The sequence below is a fragment of the Macaca nemestrina genome, chromosome 4, assembly GCF_043159975.1.
Source record: "Macaca nemestrina isolate mMacNem1 chromosome 4, mMacNem.hap1, whole genome shotgun sequence".
Taxonomy (NCBI): domain Eukaryota; kingdom Metazoa; phylum Chordata; class Mammalia; order Primates; family Cercopithecidae; genus Macaca; species Macaca nemestrina.
This window is the reverse complement of record NC_092128.1, coordinates 172,253,232-172,267,557: the sequence shown is the minus strand read 5'-3', so window position 1 is coordinate 172,267,557 and position 14,326 is coordinate 172,253,232. Positions and strand designations below refer to the sequence as shown.

The 14,326-nt window shown below is 38.4% G+C and overlaps 1 protein-coding gene across 5 annotated transcripts in view; it reads right to left on the bottom strand.

Moving 5' to 3' along the window:
- LOC105472770 (BTB domain and CNC homolog 1) overlaps positions 1 to 14,326 on the bottom strand; it is an 83,887-nt gene that overhangs the window by 46,844 nt on the left and 22,717 nt on the right. For all 5 annotated transcript variants that reach the window (XM_071095556.1, XM_011726303.2, XM_011726305.3 and 2 more), the window contains 3 exons: positions 13,539 to 13,832; positions 8,023 to 9,357; positions 4,751 to 4,957 (listed from right to left, as the gene is read on the bottom strand). In XM_071095556.1, the coding sequence (XP_070951657.1) occupies positions 4,751 to 4,957; positions 8,023 to 9,357; positions 13,539 to 13,772 (1,776 nt within the window). In that variant the 5' untranslated portion in view covers positions 13,773 to 13,832. The remainder of the gene's footprint in view (positions 1 to 4,750; positions 4,958 to 8,022; positions 9,358 to 13,538; positions 13,833 to 14,326) is intronic.

Here is a 14,326-nt window from a genome sequence, read left to right as displayed (position 1 = left end):
TTGTAAAGAAAGCTACATAGACAAGAGCTTCATAAGCCAAACACATGAACAGAAGTTGAATCCAAAGACTGTAATTACCAGTTTTAAAAGTCGGCCGGGCACGGTGGCTCACGCCTGTAATCCCAGCACTTTAGGAGGCTGAGGCAGGTGGATCATGAGGTCAGGAGATTGAGACCACCTTGGCTAACATGGCAAAACCCCGTCTCAACTAAAAATACAAAAAATTGGCCAGTCATGGTGGCGGGCGCCTGTAGTACCAGCTACTGGGGAGGCTGAGGCAGGAGAATGGTGGGAACCCGGGAGGCGGAGCTTACAGTGAGCTGAGATGGCGCCACTGCACTCCAGCCTGGGCAAAAGAGCGAGACTCCGCCTCAAAAAAAAAAGAAAAACAAAGTCATGTTACTGGCTTATGCATTATGTACATTCAGTCCTTACAGTAAAAGCAATGCTAAATTAGTGCTTAACCTCTAACATACTATAAAATTCAAAATAAATCCTAAAGTCAATACCATCAATTTCCACCAAATAAATACGCACTTTCTCTTCAAAGGTTCTATTAGACTTTGATAGAACTTCTTGTTGAGAAATACATTATTTAATGAATGCTAACTCACATCTCCCTTTGTCCCAACAGAGACTATAAAAGTGTCCTTTATTCCTTTATACATGATTATAATACTAACCCACTTTGCAAACATTTTAGAATAATTATTCTATTGTAATCAAACCCCTTTTATCACATGCTGATCCATCCAGAGTCTATTATGCTACTACCCTCAGGACAAACTGCAAAAAGTTCCAAGATTTCTCTCTAGGAAAACAAACAGCCAATAGCCAAAGACCAAACTGACTAGAATATTGGGCCCTCTGCCTGAATATTTTCAGACCAGGGCAATAAATACTGTGAATCTATTTATATGTTAAAGCCAACCAGTCATTCACTATGTGAAAATGGCTGTTTAATTATTAAACAAGCAATTTCCCTTAAATAGGTTTGTTATAATGTTTAGACTACAAAGACGAAGAATACTGCTTGTCTACTGGCCATGTTACTTTCAAAAAGTAACATCTCAATGAGATTAAAATATACACAAATACCTGTTCACATTCCGTCCTCTGTATTCTCAACTCTCCATGCTACTAAGTATAAACTTCTGACTGTAACTCTCCTAGTTTTCTGTTTACAAAAGACAAGATCCATAACATCACCCAACAACCAGGGTCCAAGTAAACTTCTTACCATAATAAATATCTTAAACGTCAAATTCTTTTACTTCTAGATGAGCCAGCTTTCTTATTCTTATTAGCTAATAAGCAGCACATCTTCTGTTTATGTTTACCTGAGAAAGACACCTACGCAGGACAGAAATTTGTAATGTACCCCTCACGCTGCAACTGGAGTTTGCCTATAGAAATCACTAGAACTGAGAGTAGTGTGGAGGACTGAGTAGGGAGTTCAAGGAAGATGAAACACAAACGAGTCACTCTGATACAAAAACTCCAACATGACTTCTCTGCGGTTATTTTGGAAGTCAGACTGGCGCCTTTCTAGGTGCAGGAGACACTATCAGATGTCTGCTGTGCCTGCCCAGAAAGGAAGGTCTTGACTCTTCTATTTTGTTCTTGCTCTCTAGCCACAGAGGAGGATACCTGAGTGAATTAGGCCAGTAAGATGCTCTCCTTGGGAATTCAGAACTGACTAAAACAGTCGTCTCTGACTGGATTAGTCCCTGGACAGTGAAATTATTCAGGCACTGTGCCACAGTCACCCTTCCCATGTGCACTTAGTGGCACAAAAAGCCACTCTCGGGTATAGAGCGAAGAAGGTGCAGAGAGAAGTCCCTGGGTTCCCAGGAGTCTTCCACTTTTGTTCCCTGTTATTTATGAGGCCTGGCTCCATTCTCTGGCTTCTAAATGAGAGGTACCTATCTCCCTACAACAAACTCACTCACTCACTCACTCACTCACTCACTCACTCATTCATTCATTCATTCATTCATTCTTCACTCAAGAGTCTGTTTCTTGAAGCCAAAGAGTCCAAATTTAATGTAACAGTTAAACAGGATACTGACCACTCTGATTTTGGATTTCATAAAAACTGCTGAGAAACAAATGTTACTTTGTATTGAAAATTAACCAGTAGTTATTCACTGGCCATATGAAAGAAACCTTACTATGATGACAAAAGCAATACACCAAACACAGAGTTTACGGTTTAGGCAGAGACATTAGGAAGGTCAATTAAGAAAGGGAAAATAGAGCCCAGGCGCGGTGGCTTACGTCTGTAATCCCAGCACTCTGGAAGGCTGAAGCGGGAGGATCACGAGGTCAGGAGATCGAGGCCATCCTGGCTAACACGGTGAAACCCCGTCTCTACTAAAAATACAAAAAATTAGCTGGGCATGGTGGCGGGCGCCTGTAATCCCAGCTACTCAGGAGGCTGAGACGGGCGAATTGCTTGAACCCAGGAGGCGGAGGTTGCAGTGAGCCAAGATCATGCCACTGTACTCCAGCAGCCTGGGCAACAGAGCAAGACTCCATCTCAAAAAATAAATAAATAGATAAACCAAATAAAAAAATTTTTAAAAAAGGAGAAAACGGAAAATCAATAATACTACGTAATGTTTATTGAGTAGTTACTATGTGCCAGGAATTGTTCTAAGTTCTTCAGATTAGTATTAACTCAATTAACTCCCCAAAATAAGCACCTAATCTATAAAGTAGGAACTAGTATTATCCTATTTTTAGATGAAAAAAAAACAAGTCACAGAGAAATTAACCTGCCCAAAGTTACTAAGCATCTGATTCAGAGCCCACAATTTTAACCACTGTATCTGCCACCTCTCTTCTAAGAAGGAAAGGCAGAGGGAGCAGAAAGTCCAAAGATAGCAAGGCTTCTTCATCCTAGCTATCTGAAATTTAGTAAAAATAACAATAATCTAGCAAACCAATGTCTGATTTGTATCAAAAAAATAACACCTGTGAGCCAAGAAACAGAGTTGTTCTAAAGGATGATAGCTACTCTCAAACATATTTGCTTAGTATCCATTTATAAAATAAAGTTACGAAATAAACTAGAACAGTCTTGTTTCGCTTTTATTTTTATTTTTAGAGTAAGAAAACTGGATAAACTCTACGAACTACTATAAATTATAACTGGCAGACGGGAAAGAGCAAGAAGCAGAACTAAGAACTCCAGTAGTACAATTTTATGTAGATTTCATTCCACTGGCTTCACATAACCTAACAGTGTAAACAGCATCTCTGTATTGCAGCACAGAATAATAACTGAAGCTCAAAATGCTATACTCCGTCTAAAGGCAGGTAAGGGTTTAATTCAAAACTGAGTAAGAAAGAACACCAGTGTTTATTAAAGGTATTACTGATATACACTCCAAAAGTACTAAGTACTATAGAATTCAAAACTTTTCCTCCTTGGTTTTAACAATTTTAACTATTCAGCAATATCGTATCAGTTGTTTGTTTGTTTTAAACATCTCTCATGCCTCTATTTGTAAAACATCTGGTTCCTCCTTTATTTTTTATTTAGTTATGCTTCATCTCTTTAATATAGCTATGATTTTTTATCTTTTTACATAAAGTATATGTACAATATATAAATAAATTTTTATTTTTCAACTTCTCTTGGAGGCACAATTTTTTTTCCCTAAATTGTTGCTGTTTAATTGCCATTCATAGCTAGAACGTTCATGCTTGAAAACTTGCCACAATCCCAACTTTAAACTTTCACCAGTTAACAAAGACACAAAATTGAATATTCAAGCAATGCTTTTACTACTTCTAGGCTGTTTCCTTGCTATCTTTAACCGTATCTTAGCTTTAGCTGGCCTGTACTATCACAGTTGTCCTCTTTCATACAATGCTTCCTTCCACCAACATAAAAATGAAACAGAGGAGTAAACTAATCAATTTTTCAGTTAATTTGTGTCTTGACGCTAGAATAGAAAATAAGATTCAGGCCGGGCATGGTGGCTCACGCCTGTAATCCCTTTGCGAGGCCGAGGCGGGCAGATCACGAGGTCAGGAGATCAAGACCATCCTGGCTCACACGGTGAAACCCCATCTCTACTAAAAATAAAAAAAATAAAAAAAATTAGCCGGGCACAGTGGCGGGCGCCTGTAGTCCCAGCTACTCGGGAGGCTGAGGCAGGAGAATGGCATGAACCCAGGAGGCAAAGCTTGCAGTGAGCCAAGATCGCACCACTGCACTCTAGCCTGGGTGACAGAGTGACTCCATTTCAAAAAAGAAAAAGAAAGGAAGATTCAAAAGCAAGCACTGTTCTCACTTAGGATCTCATTAGATATTATTATTTTCAATTCATATCACCATATCTTATCAGAATTTTTCCCTTAGATGAAAGATCCTGGTTGGTCTGGTTTTGGTATCAACTAAAACAAGTTATTCAGGTCCACAGTTCATTTAAATTAACATCTGGAATATTAGCTCCTATAGACACAAAACAGAGAAATTAAAGTGCTTTATAATTTCTTTATTCACAACCACTAATGATTAGGTAGACAATAAAGTCATTTTTAATTTGAAAACCTTTTTAAAAAAAAAAAAAAACACATATCGTAGCATATCATGGTAAAAATGATAAAACGGTAATTGATACATATTAACATATGTTAATGAGCATTATATTTGATCCAGAAATTTAAGAACTATTTCCTTGACAAAAAAGAAAGTGGCAGAATTTAAATAGTAATAAGAAACTTGCACACTTACCAGCTTCTCAATTTCTGATTCAAGATTCTGTATACAGTCAAGTTTTCTCTTGCGACAGCGCTGTGCAGCAATTCTGTTTTTACTTCTTCTTCGAATATCATGGATACAATCCAGCTGTTCTGGAGTAAGCTTGTGCATTTTCAACAAGGACTGAAAATCATTTCGAGAGAGTGAAATTATCCGTTGTGCATTGAATGGCAGCTTTACCTAGAATATGAAATAAATATTACTAATTATTGCTGTATTTTATAATTATACTCAAACCTAGGAAGATGAAGGTATACATCTAGGTTTTTCAGAGAACTTACTTTACATTAAAGAAAACATAGGCCTCTATTCCCAATTTCTATATAATCAATTATAATAAACACTGATAATCTAATTTGTATTTATGGTCTATTTCAAAAGACAAATACATTAAGCAGATTTTTTTTTCCAGCAAATCAAACATTAACACAAATACTGACATGTAAAATGTAAACACAATTTTATTTTACTAAACATTTTTTTTACTTTTTTTACTTTATTTTACTTTATTTTTGCATGTTAATACAGACTTTTTACTCAACCCAAAAATAAAACATTTTATTTTTTGAATGAAATGACTATGCAGCATTGGTTTTATGTTAGTATAATTATGCTACTAATTTCTACAGCATTTCAGAAAATTTATTTTTCTATCAAGAAAATGATAGCCTCACATAAATCACTCTAATACATGTCTCTTGCCAATACAAAAAAAGTTAGAAAAGTTTTATAACTATGTTAAAGTCATTTCAACATACTTAAATTTGGAAAAAGAAAATCTTTTCTAAAACAAAATTGTGTGGGTTTAATTATATTATCAAAAATGTAAATGAAACACTGGTCAGTCTGGCAACCTACTTAGCTTACCTTTTAAGCTTATAGATATTTGTTACATAAAATGTTTAAAAATTTTTTAATGTTTTATTTTTAATATTCTTTTTGTAGTAATTCCAAATGCTACATTTATAATGTCATAAAAGTCTATATATAACCCAAACATACATACTACTTCTTAATCACCAATCCATCTCCTTCCAAAGCCAAGATTTTTTTTTTTTTTAAGCCTCTTTCAAAAGCCGTGTCATCTAACAGCTACGAAACCAAAGAAAATGCCAAAGAATGGGATGCGGAGAAATTGGAATCATTGTACACCTGTGGGAAAATAGTGCAGCTTCCATGGAAAATGGTATGGAGGTTCCTCAAACCATTAAAAATCATAGCACTGTATGTCCCAGCAATCTTACTCCCAGGTATTTATCCAAAAGAATTGCAATCAGCATCTCAAAGAGATATCTGCACTCATCTACACATATTCTTTTTTTTGGAGACAGGATCTCTGTCATGCAGGAGTACAGTGGTGCAATCACGGCTCACTGCAGCCTCAACCTCCTGGGCTCAAGCGATCCTCTCACCTCAGCTTCCTAAGTAGCTGGGGCTACAGGCACATGCCACCATGACTCGCTGATTTTTGTATTTTTTGTAGAGACAGGGTTTCACCATGTTGCCCAAGCTGATCTGAAACTCCTGGGCTCAGGCAATCCACCCACCTCACCCTTCCAAGGTGCTGGGATTACAGTCATGAGCCACTGTGCCCAGTCTGCACTCCCATCTATATTCATTACTGCATTATTCACAATAGCCACGATATGGAAACAACCTAAATGTCCATGGATGGATGAATGGATAAAGAAAATGTGGTGTACATACATAAAGGAATACCATTCAGCCTGATAAAAAGAAGGAAATCCTGCCATTTGCTAAAATATGGAGAACCTGGAAGGCATCATGCTAAGTGAAATAAGCCAGACACAGAGGAGAGTAAATCCAACATGATTTCACTTATACAAAGTAGACAGAACAGTCAAACTCATAGAAACAGAGAGTAGAATGGTGGTTGCCAGGGTCTGAGAAGAGGGAAAAAAGGGGGAATTGCAATTGGATGGGTTAAGTTTCAGCTACAAAAGAATAAGTTACAGAGATCTGCTGTAGAATATCATGCTTATACTTAACAATACTGCATCATGCACTTAAAAATTTATTATAAGGGTAGATTCTGTGGTAAGTATTCTTATCACAATAAAAAAAAAAATAAAGCCCAAGAAAGGGGAAAAAAATGCAATGGATAAAATAGAAAAATAATTTTTAAAAAGAATGTAAATTGCGATTATAAAGAGAAAAGTCAACTATTGAAAGGCAAACAAAATCATATAAAACATAAAAACAAAAAAAAAGAAAAAACATTTTAAATAATATATTTTTGGAAGGAACAGGCCCTTATCATTATCGGACTTATAAGTAATATTTTACTGAAGGGAGCTAACAAATACAAACTTTTATGTACAGAATACACAAATCAAGCTTGTTTTGATCATACCAGCTACATGTAATTCATGCTAAATTAAGACACTCATCAATAGCTGAAATGGCCAAAGGAAAATTTAAAAATCAATGGCCATGAAAAACTAGATCCAATAAACTTTACTCCACTAGAAGCCACATTCCTACAACTAATCACTGTTAAACCATTGCTCAGGGACATGTCCCAGGTCTAGAGGTTCTTGTTGGCAATGAGCAAGATTGAATATATGCTGCATTTTTCCGGGAGTTATCATGTAATGAGCATAGAATCATTCTTCTTTTCCGTCTTGTGGCATGGCATTTGATTTAAACAATTAAATGGCCGACATGTGAACACAGCCAATGTGTGAACCTACTTTATGGTTAATACATCTACTGGAAATAAACGAACACAGAAGTTCTTCAAACTTCATCTATCTCTTTTAGTATTTATCACAGTCTTTTTAAAATTGTTTTTGAGACAGTCTTGCTCTGTCTCCTAGGCTGGAGTGCAATGGCACAAACCTGGCTCACTGCAACCTCTGCCTCCCACATTCAAGTGCTTCTCCTGCCTCAGCCTCCCGAGTAGCTGGGATTACAGGCACAGGCACCCGTCGCCACGCCCAGCTAATTTTTGTAGAGATGGGGTTTCGCCATGTTGGCCAGGCTGGTCTCGAACTTCTGATTTCAGGTGATTCACCCTCTCCTTGGCTTCCCAAAGTGCTGGAATTACAGCTGTGAGCCACTGCGCCCAGCCCCATCACACAGTCTTAAAATTAACTTTATATGAGTTTCCTCCCCACTCCCTGAACCTGATCATATCCCTAACGATGCAAAGGGAGCTGATCCAGAGTAAATCCCAATTAATAGTTATTAAAACAATGAATTAAGAACATACTCCTGCTCACCTCACATTCTTGTTCCCTGGCTGAACAGGATTCACTGTCTCCTTCAGTGTCCGTCTCCGAGTCGTCTCCCAAGCTAATGACACAAGCATATGGGCAAGGTTCTTGCTGGGGTTCTGAAACATAATCATCGTTTCCAATTTCCAAATTGCTTGAACAGCCTTCAGTACTCAGAGTACTTATAAAAGGGCAGTTGACAGAACTTAACGTTGTAAAAGTCCTTTGACCTGGTTCTGGGCTCTCGCTAATCCTGATACCTAACCAGGGACACTCAGACCGTTTCTGTGAGATCTGTTCTGAGCCATCTTTGGCCACAGCAGGTGATAACTGCATTTGGCAAGGAGAGTCGGTGCTGCAAATGTCACTCCAGAAGCCTTTGGCTAGGTGTTCTGCCACTTCGCGCTCCACACTACTCCTATCACTAGATGCAACACTACTATCTTCCCTGGGGCCCAAGTCGGATTTCAAAGGTAAATCCTGACTTTCGCCAAATGTTTTTTCTTGAACATCTGTACCTGACAAAGGCTTTTCTGTTAACACTGTTGTGTTTTGCATACCAGCAAAATTCAAGTCACCATATTGGTCATATGTGTGTAAAAGAGACAGAGAATAAAGTCCATGAGGGTCTATGGAAGAATTGTGGGGGAAAGGAGTCACTTCTGATTTTTCAGTTGGACACTGAGAAGGAGGCTCTTTCTTCGTTTCTTCGGGTTCCATTGCTAATTTACTTTCGTCACATTTTAACATCACCTGCAAATCTCTACACTCCGGGACTCCTCCCAGGCATTCATTTTCCGACGTTTCATTTGGCTGAACAGAAGCATGAATGTCTTTGACACTAGATTCCCCAGTACGGACTCTGTCAGTTCCAAATGCTTTTTGGAATTTTCTGTATTTGGGGCATAAAGAAGGCAAGGCCAGAGCAGCATCCTTCTCTAAGCACATGGATTCATATGTCTGACTGGCACTGTCTTGTAGAGGAGGCGAGGCTTTTGCATTTCCTTGATACCTGCGGAGTTTACATTGAGGAGTCTGAACATTTTTATTTTCCACAAATTCCTCCACTTCATCTGTTTCTAGATCCCTCTGGTCCAAAAGTGAAAGTTTAAGATCTGTTTTCTGACAGTGTGATGAAAAGCATTTTTTTCTTGGGCATTCTTGCTGGTCTGCAGTGGAGTCCAAAAACTTAAATTTCAGAAACTGAAAGCAGGATTCCTCAATATTGTGTACACTTAAAAACTCCACACATTTGCATACTTCATCCACATTCTCTTTACTTAAAATCAGTTTAGCAGTGTAGGCAAACTGAATTAAAGGTTCAAATCCTTTAACTGTCACCTGTTGATACACAAAATAAAAAACACATCATTTGAAAGCTGTCTAGTACATAAAAATGAGATAAGTGGAAGAGAAATAGATGTGTAACTTATTTGTGATAATGATAAAATATGTACTTTAATTTAAAGAAAAAATATTCTTCTAAGAAATGGAAAAGGAAAGGATCCTGGAAAAGCATGCTTTTCACAGCGACCACACACTATTTTATAGAGTCCACTCTTAATTGCACATGAATTATGGTTTACTCACATAAGTTAAAGACATTAAGACATTACAAGTTTCCCATGACAGTGGAAAAAAAAATCATCTATGAATTAGAGCAGGATGAACACGACCTGCCACACATACATAGTGAGCCTACTGCTAGCCCAGCTCCACATGGCCACTGTATTCCAAACAACCCCAACTGCTACCAGCTGCAAAACCAGAACTTTTAAGGATATAAAACAGTACCTGTAAAGAAGTTACAAAGTCCTGATCCATGGTAAATGCATACTAACTGGTAACTATTAACTTTACTGTCCTAACAGTAAAAGTTTTAAAGATACAGATTTTTTAAAGTGATCTAGGAGAAGTTATAGAAATCATGCCTCAGTACTGTTTCAGCAAAAATTCATGGACTCAAAGTAACAAAACTTTTAAGTAGAAACCTGCACATTTACATTACACCTGCCTCTTAAAATGAGAGGCAAATGGAACCAGCTGAAGTACACAGAAAGTCCTATCCTGGGTTAAAAGTACAAAATTAATTTGAAACCACTGAGTTCTTATAAGAGTGGTCAAGATAATATTTGTGATCTTAAAAATCTAAACATGCTAAACCATGTTTAGGCTTTTTAAAGGCTCAAATAAAAAGCAATGATACCATCAAATGCTAATGAGAATGCAGAGAAACTAAATCACTCACATATTGCTAGTGGGAATGTAAAATGGTACAGACAATTTGAAATACACTTTCCTTTAAAAGTAAACATGCAACCACCATATGACTCAGCAACTGCACTCCTGGTCTTTTATCCCAAAGAAATGAAAACTTATGTTCACACAAACACCAGTACACAAATGTTTACAGCAATCTTATTTGTGATAGCCAAAAACCGGAATTAGCCTGATTTCCTTCAATAGGTGAAAAGCTACACACACACACACACACACACACACACACACACACACACACACACACACACACGGTACATCCATACTACGGAATACTACTCAGCAATAAAAAGGAAAAAATTTCTGATACACACAACCTGGATAATCTCACCTAAGTCAAACAACATCAATCCTAAGAGGTAATATACTGCATAATTTCATTTATATAACATTTTTAGAATGACAAAACTTTAGAAAAGGAAGAAAGGTAAGTGGTTGCTATGGATTAGGGATGGAGAAAGGGGGCAAGGGAATGAGGGCATGGAGTGTAGGCAGGAGATGTCTGTGGTTATAAAAGGACAACAAAAGGGATCTTTGTGTGTTGGCAAGTTCGGTATCTTTTTTTTTTTGAGGTGGAATCTCGCTCTGTCACCCAGGCTAGAGTACAGTGGTGCAATCTCGGCTCACGAGTAGCTGGGATTACAGGTGCCCGCCACCACGCCTGACTAATTTTTGTATTTTTAGTAGAGACGTTTCGCCATGTTGGCCAGGCTGGTAAACTCCTGACCTCAAGTGATCTGCCTGCCTCGGACTCCCAAAGTGCTGGGATTACAGGCATGAGCCACTGCACCCAACTGAGCATCTTAACTATGGTGGTGGATACACAAACCTTCACAGGGGATAAAATTATATAGAACTTAATGCGCGAGTGCGCGCACACACACACACAGACATTATTAGTACAAGCAAAATTGTGGCAACCTGAACCCTATGGGGGACTGTATCAATATCCTGGTTGTAATACTACACTACAACTTTGCAAAATGTTATCAATGGGGGACACTGGACAAAGTGAAAAGGAACTCTGCACTGTTTCTTATATCTGTACATGAAAACATCAAGGTGATAATATTAAATGTCAACTTGACTGGATTGAAGGCTGTAAAGTCTTGTTTCTGGGTGTGTCAGTGAGGGCGTTGCTAGGGAAAATTAACATTTGAGTCAGTGGACTGGGAAAGATAACCCACCCTCAATATGGGTGGGCACCATCCAATCAGCTACCAGCAAGGCTGGAACAAAACAGAAGGAAGAAGGTGGGATAGGTGACTTGCTGACTCTTCTGACTTTCGCCTTTCTCCCCTGCTGGATGCTTCCTGCCCTTGACATCAGATGCCAGGTTCTTTGGCCTTTGGACTCTTAGACTTACATCAGTGGTTTGACGAGGGCTCTTGGGCCTTTGGCCACAGACTGAAGGCTACAGTGTTGGCTTCCCTATTTTTGAGGCTTTTGGACTCAGACTGGGCCACTACTGGCTTTCTTCCTCCTCAGCTTGCAGGTGGCCTATCGTATGACTTCACCTTGTGAACGTGTGAGCCAATTTTCCTTAATAAACGCCCCTTCATATATATATATATCCTATTAGTTCTGTCCCTCTGGAGAACTCTAATACACTCAATAAAAATTTCAATTAAAATTTTTAAATTAGTTAAAATAATCTAAAAAGGTCTTTAGGACAATGAGTTATAAGGTATTTTGACACTGTCACTATAATGAAACACTTCCAATATTTGAAAACTTATGATTTACACATTAGAAAGAATGAATGAATGCACACATACATGCATGTATGCACATACCTTTCCTCCTAAATCCATGAATCAAACTTTGCTTTACTTGGAAAGTCTCATTCAATAATTTGAAAATATGAACCATAATTAATATATCTCCATTATAAAATGTGTTGGTCTTTTTTTAAAACAATGGCCAGTTCACAGGTTGGCCTTTTTTACCATTTTCTTGGTATTGCACCATTGACTCTGACCTCTGCCACAAAACTGACAACCTATCTGTTCCCAAAACTGTAGCTGCAGTTTCATAGAAGTAGGCATGGACAGCAACAAGCTAAACTGTAGACTTAGTTTACAGTTTATCCAACTGTATCCAACTGGGAACATCCCACACAGACCTGTCATACACAAAGAATTTCTACATTCTTTCTCCATATTCCTCCTAACTTCTATCTGTGTCCCAATGCCACAGCTTTGATACTCTGCTAATAGCAGTTACTAACTAAATAAAGCAAGGGATGCTGCTAAGAGTCAGCATAGCCAGCACATCCCCACCCAAACGAGAGTTCCTCTTAAAGGCAGGACATTAACAAGGACCCAAACATTTGTTAGCCTGAGCTCCATAACAGACCAGGGAAAAAGATATATGTAAAAATAAGGCTCTATAAAAATGACATAACACTGTTTATTTTTTCTAATCAATACATAAAGACAAAGTCAAGAAAGAAAGAAGGGGAGACAGAACACTTATGGAATGCCTGAAAATAGGAGACGTCTTGGGAAAACGGACGTTTTATACAACCCTAAACATAGTGATATGGTTTGGCTGTGTCCCCACCCAAATCTAATCTTGAATTGTAGTTCCCACAATTCCCATGTCATGGGAGGGACCCAATGGGAGTTCACTGAATCACGGGGGCTGGTCATTCCCATGCTATTCTCGTAATAGTAAGTCTCACGAGATGTGATGGTTTTATAAGCGGGAGCTTCACTGCACAAGTTCTCTCTTGCCCACCACCATGTAAGTCCCTTTGCTTTTCCTTCGTCTTCCACCATGATTGTGAGGCCTCCTCAGCCATGTGCAACTGTGAGTCAATTAAACTTCTTTCCTTTAAAAAGTACCCAGTTTTCAGGTATGTCTTTACTAGCGCCATGAAAACAGACTAACGCACTTAGCTACAGTTGCTGATCACTGGAAAGGGCCTCTAGAAGACAACGTCACACAGCATGGACTCTCAAAACCATGACTTTTCCAACTGCCTATAATCCACTGGGTGTGTCCTGATTTGGTCATTTCATCAAAAATAACATAACAGTGGGTGTTATGTTATATCCAACTGCTCAATACTGTTAACCAACATTCAAAATTAATGATTTTACATTAAAAAAAAAAAAAACTCCATAGTTTTGGAAATGCTCCATAGCCACCTGACAAGGAGACTGTGCTTTACTTTTAACATTATGAACCATAAAAAACTTAAAAGTAAATTAAAATTGCCAGAAACATGGATCTCTCACCTCTTCTGGAAGAGTAATGTTCAGCTCTCCATCAGCCTGGCCTACGATTCTCGAGTGGAAGTAACTGCTGCATGCCGCCAGCACGGACCGGTGAGCGCGGAACCGCTGACCCTCCACAAAGATGGTGACATCGCATAGCACGTCTTTCTTCCGCTGGTCATTAAGGCTGAGCAAAACATTGGTGCTATGCACAGAAGATTCATAGGCAAAAACCGAGTTCTCACTCAGAGACATTCTGCATAACAGGTGTTGTCGGGAAGTTCAGGGGAAAGCATGCTTCTAATTGTCATCAACCTGCAAACACACATGTAAGATTTCACTTAAATAACATCTTGTTAAAAAATCAGTATCAAATATAGATTAAAATATACACTCATTAAAACAAAAATGAAAATAAAAAACCTCCAGAGGAAAAACCTAGAGGCATTTATTCAATATACTTCATTTAAAATAGGTTCTTGATAGCAGTTTTCCTAATTTTAGGGAAAAGGTTCTTGGGGTGAGGGAAGGACGAACTTTTTGAACCAAGGATTTCATGGCTCTCTGAAAGTGAGACATTACACACTGAGAAACCACCCACTACGAGCAAACAGATGGGAGCAGGGAATTTCTGGTAGCATCCCAATACTATTGTTTTGAGACAGTTGAGAGACAGAGAGGGGAGGAAAGACAGCCAGAGAGGTGAGAAGAAGGGTCCCCGGAGGTCACACTTTGGGATAAGACTGATAGTAAAACAGGCATGTGCTGTTCCACATTCTCCATGCCCCATTCCTCAACATCTAATAAAA